General features: G+C 41.5%; 1 protein-coding gene across 25 annotated transcripts in view; it reads left to right on the top strand.

The window, feature by feature from the left end:
- The window catches only part of PRKAG2 (protein kinase AMP-activated non-catalytic subunit gamma 2), a 182,415-nt gene that overhangs the window by 163,331 nt on the left and 3,688 nt on the right, over positions 1-15,396 (top strand). For all 25 annotated transcript variants that reach the window (NM_001278142.1, NM_001278143.1, NM_001030965.2 and 22 more), the window contains 8 exon segments: positions 8,017-8,098; positions 8,765-8,823; positions 11,401-11,446; positions 12,241-12,295; positions 12,786-12,912; positions 13,727-13,892; positions 14,178-14,215; positions 14,882-15,028. In NM_001278142.1, coding sequence (NP_001265071.1) covers positions 8,017-8,098; positions 8,765-8,823; positions 11,401-11,446; positions 12,241-12,295; positions 12,786-12,912; positions 13,727-13,892; positions 14,178-14,215; positions 14,882-15,028 — 720 coding nt within the window.

Raw genomic sequence — 15,396 nt, 5'->3', positions numbered from 1 at the left:
CTTCTGCAGAACGTACGAGGGATTCCACATCAGGAGAGGATTTGTATTTTTCTTCCTTGTCCTGACTTGAAGTAAATGGGGTTTATTATTCTTGTTCCTTCCAGGTCATTCTTCACTGGGGTGTTCCCTCTCTCCAAGGTAATGAGACAGAGCAGGCGTCCTGGAAGAATGCTCTAGAATCTTTTGCTTCCAGAAGCACCCAGCAGTCTCAGGGTCTGCTGTCATAACAAGAGTTCTCATAGCTTTACAAGGGGACTGTCTGTACCTTAATTGGCTTCAAGTTTTTTCCTCTTTGAGGTTCCTAAATTTAAACTGTCTGCATTTCTGAGGAGCGTGAACATCCCTCCTTGCTTACTCATTCCACAGGGCTGTAAAAAGAGCGATGCATTCGTTTCTAGCTGGCATCTGGGCTGAGGCAGGCCACAAAAAAGTGCCCTTGAGATCAGGCCAGAATCAGTAGCATAATACTGGAAGTCTGTTTTTCTTTAGAGTTGCTCCTGTACATAACAAGCATCAGAGCTTGATTCCTGCGGCTCTCAGGACCAATAGGAGGCATTCACTCCTTGATCCTGGGGAAAGATAGTGCGAGTTCCTATGTACCAATTAAATGGAAATGTCTTAGTCAAGACAGGGTGTAGCTGGAACACTTGTGCTTGGCTCAGTGAAAGTCATGCATTGTTCTTGCACTCCCTGCACCACTCCTGCCAGGAGTGGCAAGTTCTTAATCTGTGAAAGAATTTCTGTGCCCTTTCCAGTGCAGTTGGCCCAGTGGTTCTGCCTGTGAGGCTTACTTTCTTTCTGACTCCTAGCCCTCTTCAGCATAGCATGTAGTAACAGAAGTTCTAGCTCAAAGTGATTGTTTTCTTAGAAAGCAGACCTATGGTTTTTGGTTATTGCATACTGTATAGATAGGTGATATCAGATACTGCTGCTTTAAACCAGTTTTGGATCACCCAAGAAAGGGAGAGATCACAATCCAGAAATAAAGAAGGAATCACTGCCCCCTTTGCAAGGAACTGGGCTCACCAAGCATTCCAAAGGAGGTGATCTCTGAGTAGAGATGCTTCCCTTTTGGCTGCTAGCCCTTAAATGAGGTTAGGGAGGGGTGGACCCAGGGTTGGCCCCTTCTGGTCACACAGGTGTATTGCTTCCTCTGGTTCAGGCTGCACCCTAATGGTTTCCATACACATACTACAAACTAGAAGGCTCAGTCTCCCCTCAGATAACATGGAAATAAGTATCTGCAGAGTACCTCACTAAGGTGGAGCAGTGGAGTTGACTAATCATGGACCATTGGCTGTCTCAAAGAAGTCTTGATGGAACTGTGTGTAGTGTTAGAGGGAAACCAGCCTTTAATAACTGGTTACACTATGTGCATACTGATATCTAGAGTCAGTTAAGGCCTTGGTTTGGTGTCTACAGTTGGATTGGACCTTCTTGATGCATATGTGGGATGGGGGAAGATATCTATGCTGGCAGACTAATTGGGTGGAAATGTAAAACATGTACCTGCGTCCTGTCACTTGGGAATGGGACCCTATGTCTTTCCCATGCTTTTTAACTTGGATCATCTAATGAAGGGTGTTACTAAAATGTAGGAGCTGATGGAGTAAGCTCTCAATGACCCTTTGTACATCTACTAGAAGCGTTTCTATTCCATGCCCTGTGAGTGGAGAAGATAACTGATTTGTATTCATGTAACCATTCCAAAATTCAACGTGAACTAGAGGAGCTGCTTACAAATATTTGTTGGTTGGGGATTTTCAGATGTGGGAGCAAACATGGCCTTTAAATTAATAACAGGTCTGTATAATTCTTCATTACTTTAGCAGAAGGTGTGGTAAAGGTAGAAGAAGAAACTTTCTTCAAGACCTCCCTGGCCCTTGCCCTAGGCATAAGTTGCTATTAACTCCTTAATTAGACTCTTTTTTTCTAAAGGCTTAGTACATCTAATGAGGAAATGCTTCTACTAAATACACTGAGCAGAGAAGGAAGTAATTGGAAAATAAGCCTGAGCGCAGCAGTCATCATGCTGAGCTTGCTGGTTGTAGTCTTGTGTACAGACTCCCAGTAAGCCAGTTCATAGGTACTGGACTGTATCTGTGTTATGAAAGAGGGCTCTGACTTGTGAAAACAGCTCCTTAACAGAACTGTATTTTTATGTAGCTTAAAAATAATTAAAAATAAAGTGAGTTGAACAACTAAAACTTAATTTGAAGAAAAATTGGAATTTCACCATGTTTAATATCCTCCACAATGTTTTGCTCAACGCTTTTTGAGAAACATTAAGATAAAGCAATTAATGAAACCCTAAAAATATATGTATTTCTATGGAAATGAACTGTTTACTGATAGTGGGTGTCATTCCTAGATTATAAGTTAAGGTATGCTTTTCTCAGTTTCCTTCTGACTGCTTGGAGGGCTAATGGTGAGATTCCCAGGATTCACCTCCCTGAAATGCCTTTGCTTCAGATTGAGTTTGGGGAGAATTCCTTCATCCTCAAAGGTGTTTTAAATGTCATTGCCATTTGGGTGTGAGTTAAGACATTTGATATGCTCAGGTTGCTCTTGGATTGTCAAGATGATGGATGTTTGAGGGCTCCAGAGATGAATTCTAAAGTCCTTTTTTCTAGCTTAGCTTATGAAAATGTTCATGCTATAGAAAAAAATCACTTGGAGATTATGACTGTGGAAGAGGAGGATTCCTGTAGTGTCTTCTGTGGGAAAGCTATACTATTTCCAAACTTAAAATCATATGATGGTGTGAGTTGAAAGGGACCTTGAGTACCGACTTGTTCTAACCTCAGCTGCAGAAAGGGACATTTCTTGCTAGATCAGGTTGCCCAAAGCCCCATCCGGCTTGGTCTTGAAGATCTCTGGGAATGGGGTACCCACAGCTTCTCTGGGCAGCCTGCACCAGAGCCCCACTACCCTCCCCATGAAGATTTTGTTCCAAATATCTCATCTAAATCTACTCCTTTCTAGTTTAAAGCTGTTACCCTTTGTCCTGTCATTATACACAATGACGAAGAGTCCCTTCCCAGCTTTTTTGTAGGTCCTTTAGGTACTGGAAGGTACCTAAAGCACTGCTGTAAAAGTCTTATAAAGACTTATGAAGAAAGTACTGCTATAAGGTCTTGTTGAAGCTTTCTCTGAATTGCAGCCTGTCTGCATAGCTCAGGTGCTCTAGGCCTCTGAGCATCCTTGTGGCCTCCTCTGGACCTTCTCCAGCAGCTCCATGTCCTTGGGGAGGAGGTCCCTAGAGCTGAACACAGCACTTGTGGGCCCTCAAGAGAGCAGAGCAGAGAGGGACAGTTCCCTCTGCTGGGAAGATGATGTTCTTGCAGTTAGACAACATCAGGCTTGCATCTCATACATTAGTTGTGGGTGTTTTGGTGTTTTGGGGGTTTTGTTGTGTTTTTCCTGTTTCCCAGGTGTGCCAAGATCTGGGCATCCATAGGACTAGCTGTGCTACTTTGAGAAATATAGTTCAGATTATGTTGGGTGAAGAGCTCTTGCCCCATTCTTTGGATATTTGCATCAAAAGAAGTTGAAAGGCGATCAGCTCATAAACACACCTAAACCCAAGGAATGGAGTGTAGGCTGCTGAGGTTTTGGGGCTCTTTTGCAGTACAGGGATCACAGCAGAGACCTGCTGGTTTTCCTAGTACAGCAAAGACTGAGTGTTCTACTTCTGATGTGCTTAGCAAGTAGGAAGTGTTTTAAGTATAAATGTGTTTCGGCCTCTGAAAGGAAAGACTCAATGTAAGCTTTTGTGCCTCATTCTACAGTGACTGTGCAAAATATGAACAACTGTGACAACTACGTGTGTCATAAAATCATCATTGAATCATGTATAGCTTGGGTTGGAAGGGAACCTAATGATCATCTCATTCCACACTGCTCTAACAGGGTTGACACCCACCAGGTCAGGTTGCCAAGGGCTCTATCCAACTTGTCCTTGAGCTGTTCCCCCTTGTCCTATCACTATCAGATAGGTTTGTCTCTGTCCTGTTTATATGTTCTCTATAACCACTGGAAGGTTGCAATAAAAGGGCAGAGCCGAGGGTGCCAATCAGTCTACAGTTCTCATTGTGAACATATAAATGCTTTTTATCACTCAAACATGGAATTTTTTTTCCTTTCCATGAGGAACTGTGGAGGCCTAATGCTAATAGACAGCTCAGCACTACTGTGCTGCTCTCTCACTCCCCCTCCTCAAGAGCACAGGAGGAGAAAATACAATGGAGAAAAACTTGTAGGTTGAGATAAGGACAGGGAGATTGCTCATCAATTGCTGTCACAGGCAAAACAGACTGCATGAGGGAGATTAGTGTAATTTATTACCTATTGATAACAGGCCAGAGCTGTGAGAACTAGAAGCAAGCTAGGGCAATGAGGGCTGTGGTCAGTCCTTAATGCTTTGTTGTATCTGCTCCTTCATGGTCACTCTCTGCTCCGGTTGCATGTGGGATCCCTCCCATGGGATGCTGTCCTTCCCAAACTGATCCTGTATGGGCTTCCCATAGGCTGCTGCTCTTCAGGCTCTGCTCCAACATGGCTCTGTACCACGGAGCCCATCCTTCAGTCACTGCTCCAGCACAGAGCCCAATGGGGGGCTGTTCCCCCAGGGTTCCTGCTCCACTATGCGCTGCGCATGAAGCTGTGCTCTGCATGGTGCCCACGGGCTACAGCAGGGAGTCTTTTCATTCTAGAGTACAACCAGCATTTATCACTTTGGCCTTGGATAACAGCCATACCGCAGGGTCTTGGAAGATCTCTTAATGCTGCTTGCACTGCTAATCTTTCCTGTCATTCCCATGCTTCACAGTGGCAGATTTGGAGTTGCTGTTTCCTCCTTCTCTTATCTTCCACCTTTTTCAAGTTAACGTTGGCACTGAGACCATAGTGCTGAGATGTCTCCTTCAGCACAGCTTTGTGCTCTGTTGTGCTCTGCATTCTCCCTTTGCCACCAGGTTCCCATTACAGCCATTCTCCAGGATGAGAACCTTTCTGCTGGGCGAGTGAAACAAATGATTGCAATGTTAACAGTCACCTTCGTTAAAGGACAGTCTTGGTGGGTGAGTTTGAAATCCATTGGTCACTTATGAGAACTCTACAACATGGTTAGATAAAACAACATGAAAACGTGTATGTGTGAGGCAGGTTGGTGTTTGTGGGATGCAACTTGTCTCAGCCTAAGGCTGGTGAGTCGTACCCCAGAAATAACTGCTTCCCCTGTTGGTTATGAAGAAATAAGGTGAATAAGGTCAGCGTGCATCAAATGAGTCTTGAAATCTGAGCAGACAAGGACCATCTTTGAATGGTTTGCTGTGCTTCTCAGAACCACTGCATGGTTAGTAAGGGAAAAAGTGCTTTGTTCCGAGAAAGTTTGTACATGGCATTGAGCAGCAGCAGTCTTTGGGATCTGGCTGCAGAACAGTGGCTTTGGGAAGGTCATGCCAGTCCAGCACTCTACTTGAGATCAGGGAACTACAGCAGAAAGCTGGCTCACACGAGCAGTGCTGGTGGAGTTGGGAATTAACAGCACTGCTGGAAGTCTAATGATGGGATGTGCTGGAAATGTTCAAAGGCTGCACAGACTGTACATAATCTGAAGTAAAGGTGCCTGTGGATATTTTCTGCACAAAGATCACTGAAACGTCTACGTGTGTTGGATTGAAGCCCAGATGCACAGCCCAGTGCCTTGGCTGCCCACCCAGCAGTGCTTTGGGCAACTGCGATTGGGAAATCACAGAAGGTGTGAGTGGGGGATTGGATGCTTGTGCTTGCAAGCAGTTTTAACAAATAAGAATGAAGTTGGTTTTTGCTTCGTTACGACCTTATTTAAATAAGAGATACGTATTAATGTAACTGTAATTGTTGGCATTATTTGAAAGGTAACTATTTAACACTTTCTTGTGTAAAACTGGAGAAAACAGTCGGACCATTGCTTAAGCTGTAGTTTAGAAAGAAAACGTAGGGTATAAGCATCTCCTACTAAATTTTCATAGAATCATAGACTGAATCATAGAATGGCCTGGGTTGAAAAGGACCTCAAAGATCATCGAGTTTCAGCTCCCCTGCCATGGGCAGGGTCACCAACCACCAGACCAGGCTGCCCAGAGCCACATCCAGCCTGGCCTTGAATGCCTCCAGGGATGGGGCATTTTGGTGGTCTGTTACTTTAAAAGTTTAATATTGCTGGTCCCAATCTGAACTCACTGGCTTTTAAGGTTTTAACTCCACTATCTTAGTAGCTGGACCAGTGCAGCAGGCCTCAGTTTTTCCAAAAAACATCTTGTAAACGTGACAGGATGGCATCTAACAGAAGATTCTTGAGTTTCTTTGGCACAAATCACCTACCAATAAGTGAAAGAACCAGGGCAAGAACTAATCTTGCATTTTTTTTTTACCATCGGGATGCTTTTCTGGATGGTGTACTTTGGTGCTGTTTTGTCTGAGAAAGGGGAGTAGTAGTTTAAATTTGGAGGTTGCCTGAAGCATCTTAACCTTAGTGCTGTGCTAGGGCTTGACCATCTGAGTCTTGTGGAAGACGTGGGATGTGAGTTGACAGTGACCTCTCACAATGTGTGATAGCTGTTCTTATTGGAAAGATACAAAAGCTGAAGGTTCTCAGTTTTGGGCACTCTGAGTGTTCTTTTCTTTATTTCTTTCTTTTTAATGAAGACCCATTAGAACCAACTTACTTTGCCCCAGGGTGGAGTCAGTCTGTCTGACATCACTTCTGTCTCCTACGTGCTCCCCAAATACTGTTGTTAGCTTTTGCTGTGCTAACAGCAGGCACGATGGTGCTGTGTGGGAGGACTTGGTGCATCTGCCTGGAGGGTTTCATTGTGGTTTCAGTATTCCTCTGGAGTTAGCATGCTCCTGTGAAGCATTCCCTAATGCTTGTTTTACTCAACTCCTCCCTGTGTCAGTAGGGTGCCTTACTACCTCTGGCACCTTTCTGTTTAACTGCTTTCTAGAAAGTCAGTGCATGATGTGTGCACTACAGTCTTATTTGTGGTGCTGGGTATGTTTTTCCACGTGGTTTCTTCAGTTTCAGTGCAGTTTAGGGATGGATGTCGATCGTTCCTGTTGGTGGATGGTGTGGCAGAAGGATTGGTGAGCTCTGAAGGCAGCTTTGAGAGATGAGCTGAGGTGAGGAGAGCAGGTGAGCTTCTTGTGAGCAGGGCAGAGGCAGACTTGCTGTTGAGAGGTTGCAAGAAATAGGGATTGCTTTCAGGAGTCCCATCTCAAAGGCTGGGGTTAGCATGCAATAGGGCAGCACCAAGTATTCAAAATGCTAAGTGTGAATTACTGAGCTGCAGGAAGAGGTGATGCTTTCTGTTGCAGACTCTGAGGCTTATTCACTTCTAGAAATTGAAGCTGATAAGTTATAACACTAAGTGAAGTCTAAATAGGTGTTATGCTGAATGTTGTATTACACTGGATTTCACATGGAGGGCTTTGCAGACTTCTTCCAGGGAGATTGTACTGAACAGTTACAGATTTACTCTTTGCCTACCTGTATTTTTGTTTGTTGCTGCTTTTTTGTGTACAAATTCCATTGACTGTGAAACCCTTTTATTCCTGACTGATGTGGAGAGGAGCCCCATAGCATGGAGCTGTCAGTGGGTCTTAAGGTGTCAGTGTGTAAATGCTCTCTGTTCAGCTTGCGACCATCAAGCGATTGCCATTGGTACTTCTGTGCTCTGTGGACCAAAGAGCAATGCCATGGATATAGAGATACTCATTCATCAGAGGTTCTCATGTGGCATATTCACATACTGGAACAAAACAGGTCTGGTTTTGCTGAGTTTTTTAAGCCTTTCATGGAAGTAAAAGACTTAAGGTTTTTGTTTGGCAGTGCATGTGGTTTTTGTTCTGTTTTGAATAGCAGCTACCTCTTGATACTGTGATTTTTCCTAGTAACTGTGGAAACCCTTCTGCTGCTGTCTGCTGTGCTAAATTAAGAGCAAAGATTTATGTATCTGTTCACTCTCTTTGCAGGTAAAGAAGGCCTTTTTCGCCTTGGTGGCAAATGGTGTGAGAGCAGCTCCACTGTGGGAGAGTAAAAAACAGAGTTTTGTAGGTAAGTTATTCTAACATAATGGAGTTGTATTTGAATTTTCAGCGTGCTGCACTGTTGCAGGAGGTGGTCTGGGTTTAGCCATGGTCTGACATCTTAAGAGATGCTGGTGGGTTGCTTTGTTTTCACTTGTGAGGCACGAAATGTTGTTAGCTTGCATAGTTCTGCTGTTCTTTGACTATCACAGTGACTCTTCGTTTCGTTATCCAGTGTATGCCTCTCCCTGTGCACTTAAAAATAAACATAGCAGTCACAGAAAAAAGAAATGTGAGAATAGGAACTATGGAAAGAAAAGCACAATGCCAATATGCATGTGGTTCCCTGTGTGTTCTCAGTAAGGTGCACTGTGAAATCATTAAGTACCAGAACTAACTTGGAATGCCATGGATATTATGTCCCACAGTGGAAGAAATAGATTTTCTTTCGTGAGACTGAAAGAAGAGGAGAAGCACATAGGTTGTGGCTTTGAATATTAATTCACAGTTGTATGTTTTTATTGTGAAGTATTGTATCAATGTGAAAATTTACATACATAGCAAATGGGCAGTATGTTGCACAGATTTGTTGTGAATTACTTTATAGAGCGTAGCTATAAATGGAGAAAATAACTGAAGTTCTGTACTTTAAGTGTATGTCTGAAGAACTTTCTTTCTGTATCACTTTTTGTAGGAATGTTAACAATTACAGATTTCATTAACATACTGCATAGATACTATAAGTCTCCAATGGTGAGTATGACGTTAAGCCTCTATCAGTTGTCATACAGTACAGAAAGTGAAATATCAAACTGCTTGAAGGATGGATTGTAGTTATTTTAATTGTCTGGAAGCTTAAACGTGTCATGATTATACTCATGGAGTTTTTTGAGAGAAAATGCAGTGCTCGGGGAAGTAGAATGGTATATGGATACTTCAATTCCTGGCTATAACCAGTAAGGTCCTATGAGCTTGGGCAGGTAAAGTAATTGTCTGCTTCTCTTATACGTGTATAAACATGAGGAATTTCCATAATGAGCACTACCACTTATTATGTTTTGTGTGGTGCTTCACCATGACAGCCTTGGGTTTGGGTACCAAGCTCCATTTGGTATTGCAGCTATTGTCTGGTGCTCTTGGAATGAAGGACCTGCAATAACCTACCTATTAAAAACTAGGCATAATATAAATGTATGAAGGTGAAATACTTTATTATTGATTATTACTTGATTCAAAGCACTTGAATTAATATTAACAGAACTCCATGTAAATGGACAACATCAAACGATACTGTATTCAGGGCTGGAGAGTGTTTAAGATTGCAAGAAAAGTTAGTTGTATTTGAAAATTGCATATGTAGCTACACAGTGGCTTGTGTGTTTTTATTAATTTATACCTTTATAAATAAATCAGCGTTGTCTCATAACTGATACAGTTATTCTGAAAGGAATACGTGGAGCTGAGCACAAAGCTGGCTTATGGAGCCTTGGGGGAATTAAGAGGTTACTCAAATTTTGAAGTGGTGCTTTAGGATGAATGAGTTAAACTAGTTAAACATACACAAAGGTTTCGGTTGCGTGGCTGAGTTACACAATCAGTTGGAGATCTCTTGACTTCAATTAACTGTAATTTAAAAATTCTCATTGGCAGTCAGTTGAGATTCTCTTGCTTACATGTTCATACAAACATTTACATCCCTTTCTTGTCCCTGTCAATGCCAATTCCCCACTTCGAATCAAAATAGTACGTACTGTGTTTTACTAGCTAAAGAATCACCAGTTGGATGAAACAGGCTTCTGAGATACATGGATGTGGCTGGATGAGGCTCTGGGCAGCCTGATCTGGTGGTTGGCAACCCTGCACATAGCAGGGGGTTAAAACTAGATGATCATTGTGGTCCTTTTCAACCCAGGCCATTCTATGATATCAGGCTTCTCAAAGTTAGTTGATCTTGTCTGTTATTGAAATTCACAGTGATATATCTTGTCAGATAACCAGTGCTCCTGTGCAGTTTCACTTATGGTTGAGCAGTTGCCACTGCTGTTTGTGCTGTCTAACATGTTTGCTATTGAGTAGAAGTCCATAGAAGAGGTTGTGCTCAACACAGCCTCTGGGATGGGAAAGGGTGAATAACTGAGAAGTGGCAACATCTGACTGGAGGGTGATGGATGCAATCTCCTGTGGAAGAAAAGAAGAAATAAATGTTTGGTTGAGGGATGCTCTAGTCCTACTAAGTGCAATTGTGCTGAAAATTCAGTTCTTAAGTATTTTAATCACTCTTTCTAAACGTACCCCATCCTACAGAGCATGAAGCATATTACTGTTCATGCACTAGATAATATTTTTGAATGATTGATCAGAAAAGTTCAGGTACGTTCATCCATATGGTGTCATCACAGAGCTAGGCTTGGCCTCATCTGGTCAGCAGCTGAGGAGTTCTTCTGTTCTTCTCATCACTTTGGTAGACTGAACTGTGCTCTACAAACTTAGCTGGCTTCTTTTTTTTTTGGAAGAAGTACCCTAAAAGAAGCCTTCACTTACTCATCTGGACATCTTTTATACCACCCAGAAAGAGTACGTTGAATAGCCCAGTTATAGTATGGTAATTTAACATTCCCCTACACTCTTTGAAGGGTGCCAATTCCAGTGTGATCCAAAAATGGTCTCCATCGGTTCACAGAAGAGCAGAGTAGGTTTTATGGAGGCTCCTACCCTTCACCTGCACACTCTTCAGCTCCATCAGGGCTCACACAGGTACCTGGCAGAGAGGATCAGTGCAAAAGACAACAGGCTGCTTTGACCTACGCTATGGCAAACACAACTGCTGTTAGGATTGACTGGCTTGCAGCTTGGTACCTGAAGAGAAAAGCAGCTTCTACCTCTTAAAGCCTTTCAGAGAACCATGAGCAATGTGGAAGGAGCTAAACCAAGTGCACTTGCTTGTTTGTAGTCCAGCAAATGTAAAATTAATCGCTTTTTAGCATTAAGAAGTGATCAGGATAAGCTCTTGTTTAGGTGTATGAGGGATTATCAGAGGGTTTCCTCTGGCATGATTAAGGTGAATCTAGAAGAGATCTGGACTACGGCCTGGAAAGATGAAACATCTTTCATGTTTCCTGAGATGATAGGTCCTGTGTGGTATTCTGCCCCGAGCAGGGCTGCACACTTTTCTCTTGATATTGCCAAGAAATGTTATTCTGGTCTGGGCAATTAGTTGGGATTCTGTATGTTAAATTGCCTGCAATGAAAAATAAGGGAATCATTCAGAGATTAATAATATTGTTAATTATTTGGGGTTTAAAATTAATGCTTTCCATCTGTCCGTTGTAGGTTCAGATCTATGAATTGGAGGAGCACAAGATAGAAACCTGGAGGGGTAAGATCATTTACTGCTCAGTTGCTAGTTTAAAGACTACTATTACTGTTAAGTACAGTGGATTTTTAATTAATCATAACATATTTTTCTCCACATGCTTTTTAATAAAAGCAGGAATAATAAAAGCTTGTCTGCTTCTTCCTGGTGCTTTTCTTTTTCTACTTCAAACAGTACATGACCTAGAGTGATTATGCTATATATTGCTTCACTACTTTCCCCTGTTCAGTACCATCTCGATATAAAGAAACAGAACCACAGCAGGGGGTGTATCTGGCCTCAGAGGTGATGACTCTACCTGGAATGGGAGCATAAGTGAACTGGGATGCAAAATGAATAGATGGCTGTAGGTATTGAATGACTGAGGGTTGAGCAGCAAGCCATGCCTGAGAGGGCTGCATGGTATGACTACAGCCTTCTTAGGACGTGGGTGGATGTGAGCGGAAGCGCTGAATGCAGGAAGGAATCTTTATGACAAAACTTGACTGTATGCGGTGTTATAACATAGATCAGCCCTCTGTGCACAAACCAACCCGCTCCGAAAAGAGAAAACTGGCAAATGATTTGCTGTGGTTGCAGTGACCCCTGCTGGTAGTCAGCTTAGTCCTGTTCAAATTTCAACTTCTCTTTGATGTCAACACAGATGAGCATGCACAGGTGGTAGAGTACCTAAAGTCATTGCATATGATTGTCTCCTCTGTTCATTTAATTTTGTGCTAAGGAATTCATGAAGTGCTTTTATAAAACTGCTGATGCTTTCCCACAGAAATGGTAATGGTTTGTTTTTCTACACACAGAACTTTATTTACAAGAGACGTTTAAACCTTTAGTGAACATCTCCCCAGATGCAAGGTAGGATTTTCCTTTCTATTTTGTTTAACTCGAAAGAAGTGAACTCCCATTTCAACACTGAATTTAAGTCTTCTTTTGCATAGAGAAACAGTTTCTGTTGTAAACTAGAGCAGGAGAGCAAACTTCTGATTCTTGCTTTTAGTTTCTGGAATAGGAGTGCTTAAAGTAAGCTGGTGAAGGGAACTGCAGTGATCATCTCAAAGTAATTGCATGTGATATCCTCAGTAGTATTGCCACTGTTAAGCCATGAACAGGTTATTCAGTTTGGTCATAAGGAATGTGTCTGAATGGAACTGCTTGCACAGAATATCCTGTGAGAACAAACATTTTACGCATGTAAGAAAGATAATTTGAAATGCCTTAACAACTGTAACATTTAAAGATAATGCCATTAACTGTGTCACTTACGGGTTTGTAAACCTGTATGTGCATCATTTGATGTTACTCTTTCTTGGCTACCATTCATCTAAAAAAATGCTTTTCTCCTCAGCCTTTTTGATGCTGTATATTCATTGATCAAAAACAAAATCCACAGATTGCCAGTTATAGATCCCGTCAGTGGAAATGCACTTTATATACTTACCCATAAAAGAATCCTCAAGTTCCTCCAGCTTTTTGTAAGTACTTGAAGTTCTGCTTTGCTTTAACTGATTTTTTCACTCTACCCACCCCGAGCCCAGGTAGAGCTCTCCAGTGTTAAGCAGTGTGTTCAGAAACTTCATGGTAATCTTCCATGTTTGAGCACTTTGTTGTTTCTTTGTGCATCTTTTCTGCTAACAGAGAAGCTAAGGTGATACACCGTAGCCTAGACATTGCCTTTATTTGGTTTTAATCATCTAAAAACAAACAAGCAAACACCCAAACAAAAAACGCCAGGGGTATGTCAAGGCTTTTTGAGTATTTCGGTGTCGTCTACTGCATGATGTCAGCTTCAGGAGTTTGTTTGGTTACATGAGCAGAAATTAATGGCTCATCTCCTAGAGCCAAGCTTAACACAACTTACTGCACTGTACGTTGGTCACAGGAATGGACAGGAGGCCAAGCAAAGCATCAGGATGTCAAAATAAGCACTCAGCATCTCACATCTTTGATGCCTTCTCTTTTCAGATCTAGTGGGAATGCCATAGTTTAGGATCCAAGGATTTTAGTGATGGGCCACTACAAAAATAAACTGACAAGCAAAATAGCCTAGATGTGGAGTTGTAATTTAAAACGTCTTGGAACAGAGTTAATGTTTCTAGATCTAGGCTTGTTTTGGCTTTATGTAAATCTGGTAACAGATTATACTGTAATGATCTGTAACAATTGTTTGGAGCCTCTAGATGGATGAATGAATGTTTATTTCCTAATGACATATAAAAAAAACCTGGTAACTGTAGTGTATCATGCAGAAAACTGCATTGTGTAAATATATTCATCTGCCTTTCCTAGATGTCAGAGATGCCAAAGCCTGCCTTTATGAAGAAGAATCTGGATGAACTTGGAATAGGAACTTACCACAACATTGCCTTCATACATCCAGACACTCCTATCATTAAAGCCTTGAATATATTTGTAGAGAGAAGGATATCGGCATTACCTGTTGTGGATGAGTCAGGTGTGTGTTGATTCTGCTGTACATGAGTGTGGATTGATTTTACTATATATAATATTGTGTGTGTAATTTATGTGTATATGTAAATGTAGAATGATTATGCAAGATAGAGGCTGATGGACCTGAAAGAATTGATCATGGGTGGTGGGTTTTGTTTTGGTTTTTTGTTTAGTTTTCCACCTTTCCTTCTTGACTTCTGTGTCATTATAAAATAGCAAATGAAAACAGGACACAAGAAAACTCACTTTCTATTGGAAGCAATATATTAATACATATTTTTCTTTCTAGGAAAAGTTGTAGATATTTATTCCAAATTTGATGTAATAGTAAGTATACCTTTTAAATTCTATTAAGTTTATTTTATGTAGTGAGCAATTAGAAATTAATTTGCTAACGAGTCAGTTTCGTTACTTTTATTGTACTTAATAAAATAGATGTGAAAATGTACATCAAGTGGTAATTCCAGCAGGGTCCAGGAGAGGGAGTTTGAGCCTGCAAACAAGAAGGGTTGAAGGAGACCTACCATTTCTTTTCTACTTGGATCTCTATAGCAGCATCTACTTAATGGGTGGTGTTCGGAGTAGTCAGTGTCCTCACCTGGCCTTTGAAAACCAAAACAAATGGTTTATTCTTTGAGTATATTCTGCATATCCTGAGATCTATAGAACATCATCTTTCCTTTCTCCTTGTGGCAGAAGCAGGATGAGTGACATCGAGTCAAATATTAGATAACAAAGCAAGGGGACTTTCATGGGTGTAATGCATAATCACAAAACATTATTATCAATTAATCCAGTCTTTCGTATGGTGTGTAATGTGGTTGCATGCTTGACTGTTCCCAAAAACTACAACTGAAGAGCATCTGCTTTGCTTAATACGTGACTTGGAACAGACTCAGTTTACCCCCAAAATGTGTGTCTATTTGGTGCCAAAGCATTTGCTCTGTTGGGTACTTTATCGCTAAGTAGTGAGCTGTGTGCCTTGTTTTTCAGAACCTTGCTGCTGAAAAAACCTATAATAACCTAGATATCACGGTGACACAAGCCCTACAGCACCGTTCTCAGTATTTTGAAGGTGTTGTAAAGTGTAGTATGCTGGAAACACTGGAGACCATTGTTGATAGGATAGTGAAGGCTGAGGTGAGTTTGCCCCTTGTTTTATTTCCCTTCACTGTGAAAGCTGTATGATCAAACTAATTAATAGGACAAATTTATCCTTCTGGAGTTATTTTGGCTACTTGAAGAAAATGTTCTGTTCATGTTTTCATGTGTAGGAATCAGTTTGATTGCTTGATTTACATATACTGTAAAAGGATACAAACACTGTGAAACAAAGCCCGGGAATAAAGTCTTTCAAAGAACTTGTCCACCAATTGTCTTGTAAACGACTCACTGCTTTTTTCCTGTTCTTTCTGTGTGGTTTATCCTCTGATTTTAGTACTGGGAGCCTTCTTACACATGGATGTGAACGACTTCTTCAATTTTACAACATTTTTTTTCATCTTTGG

This window comes from Gallus gallus, chromosome 2 (assembly GCF_016699485.2).
Source record: "Gallus gallus isolate bGalGal1 chromosome 2, bGalGal1.mat.broiler.GRCg7b, whole genome shotgun sequence".
Classification (NCBI taxonomy): Eukaryota; Metazoa; Chordata; class Aves; order Galliformes; family Phasianidae; genus Gallus; species Gallus gallus.
The sequence above is the reverse complement of the archived record's forward strand: the minus strand, read 5'-3'. Positions and strand labels throughout refer to the sequence as shown.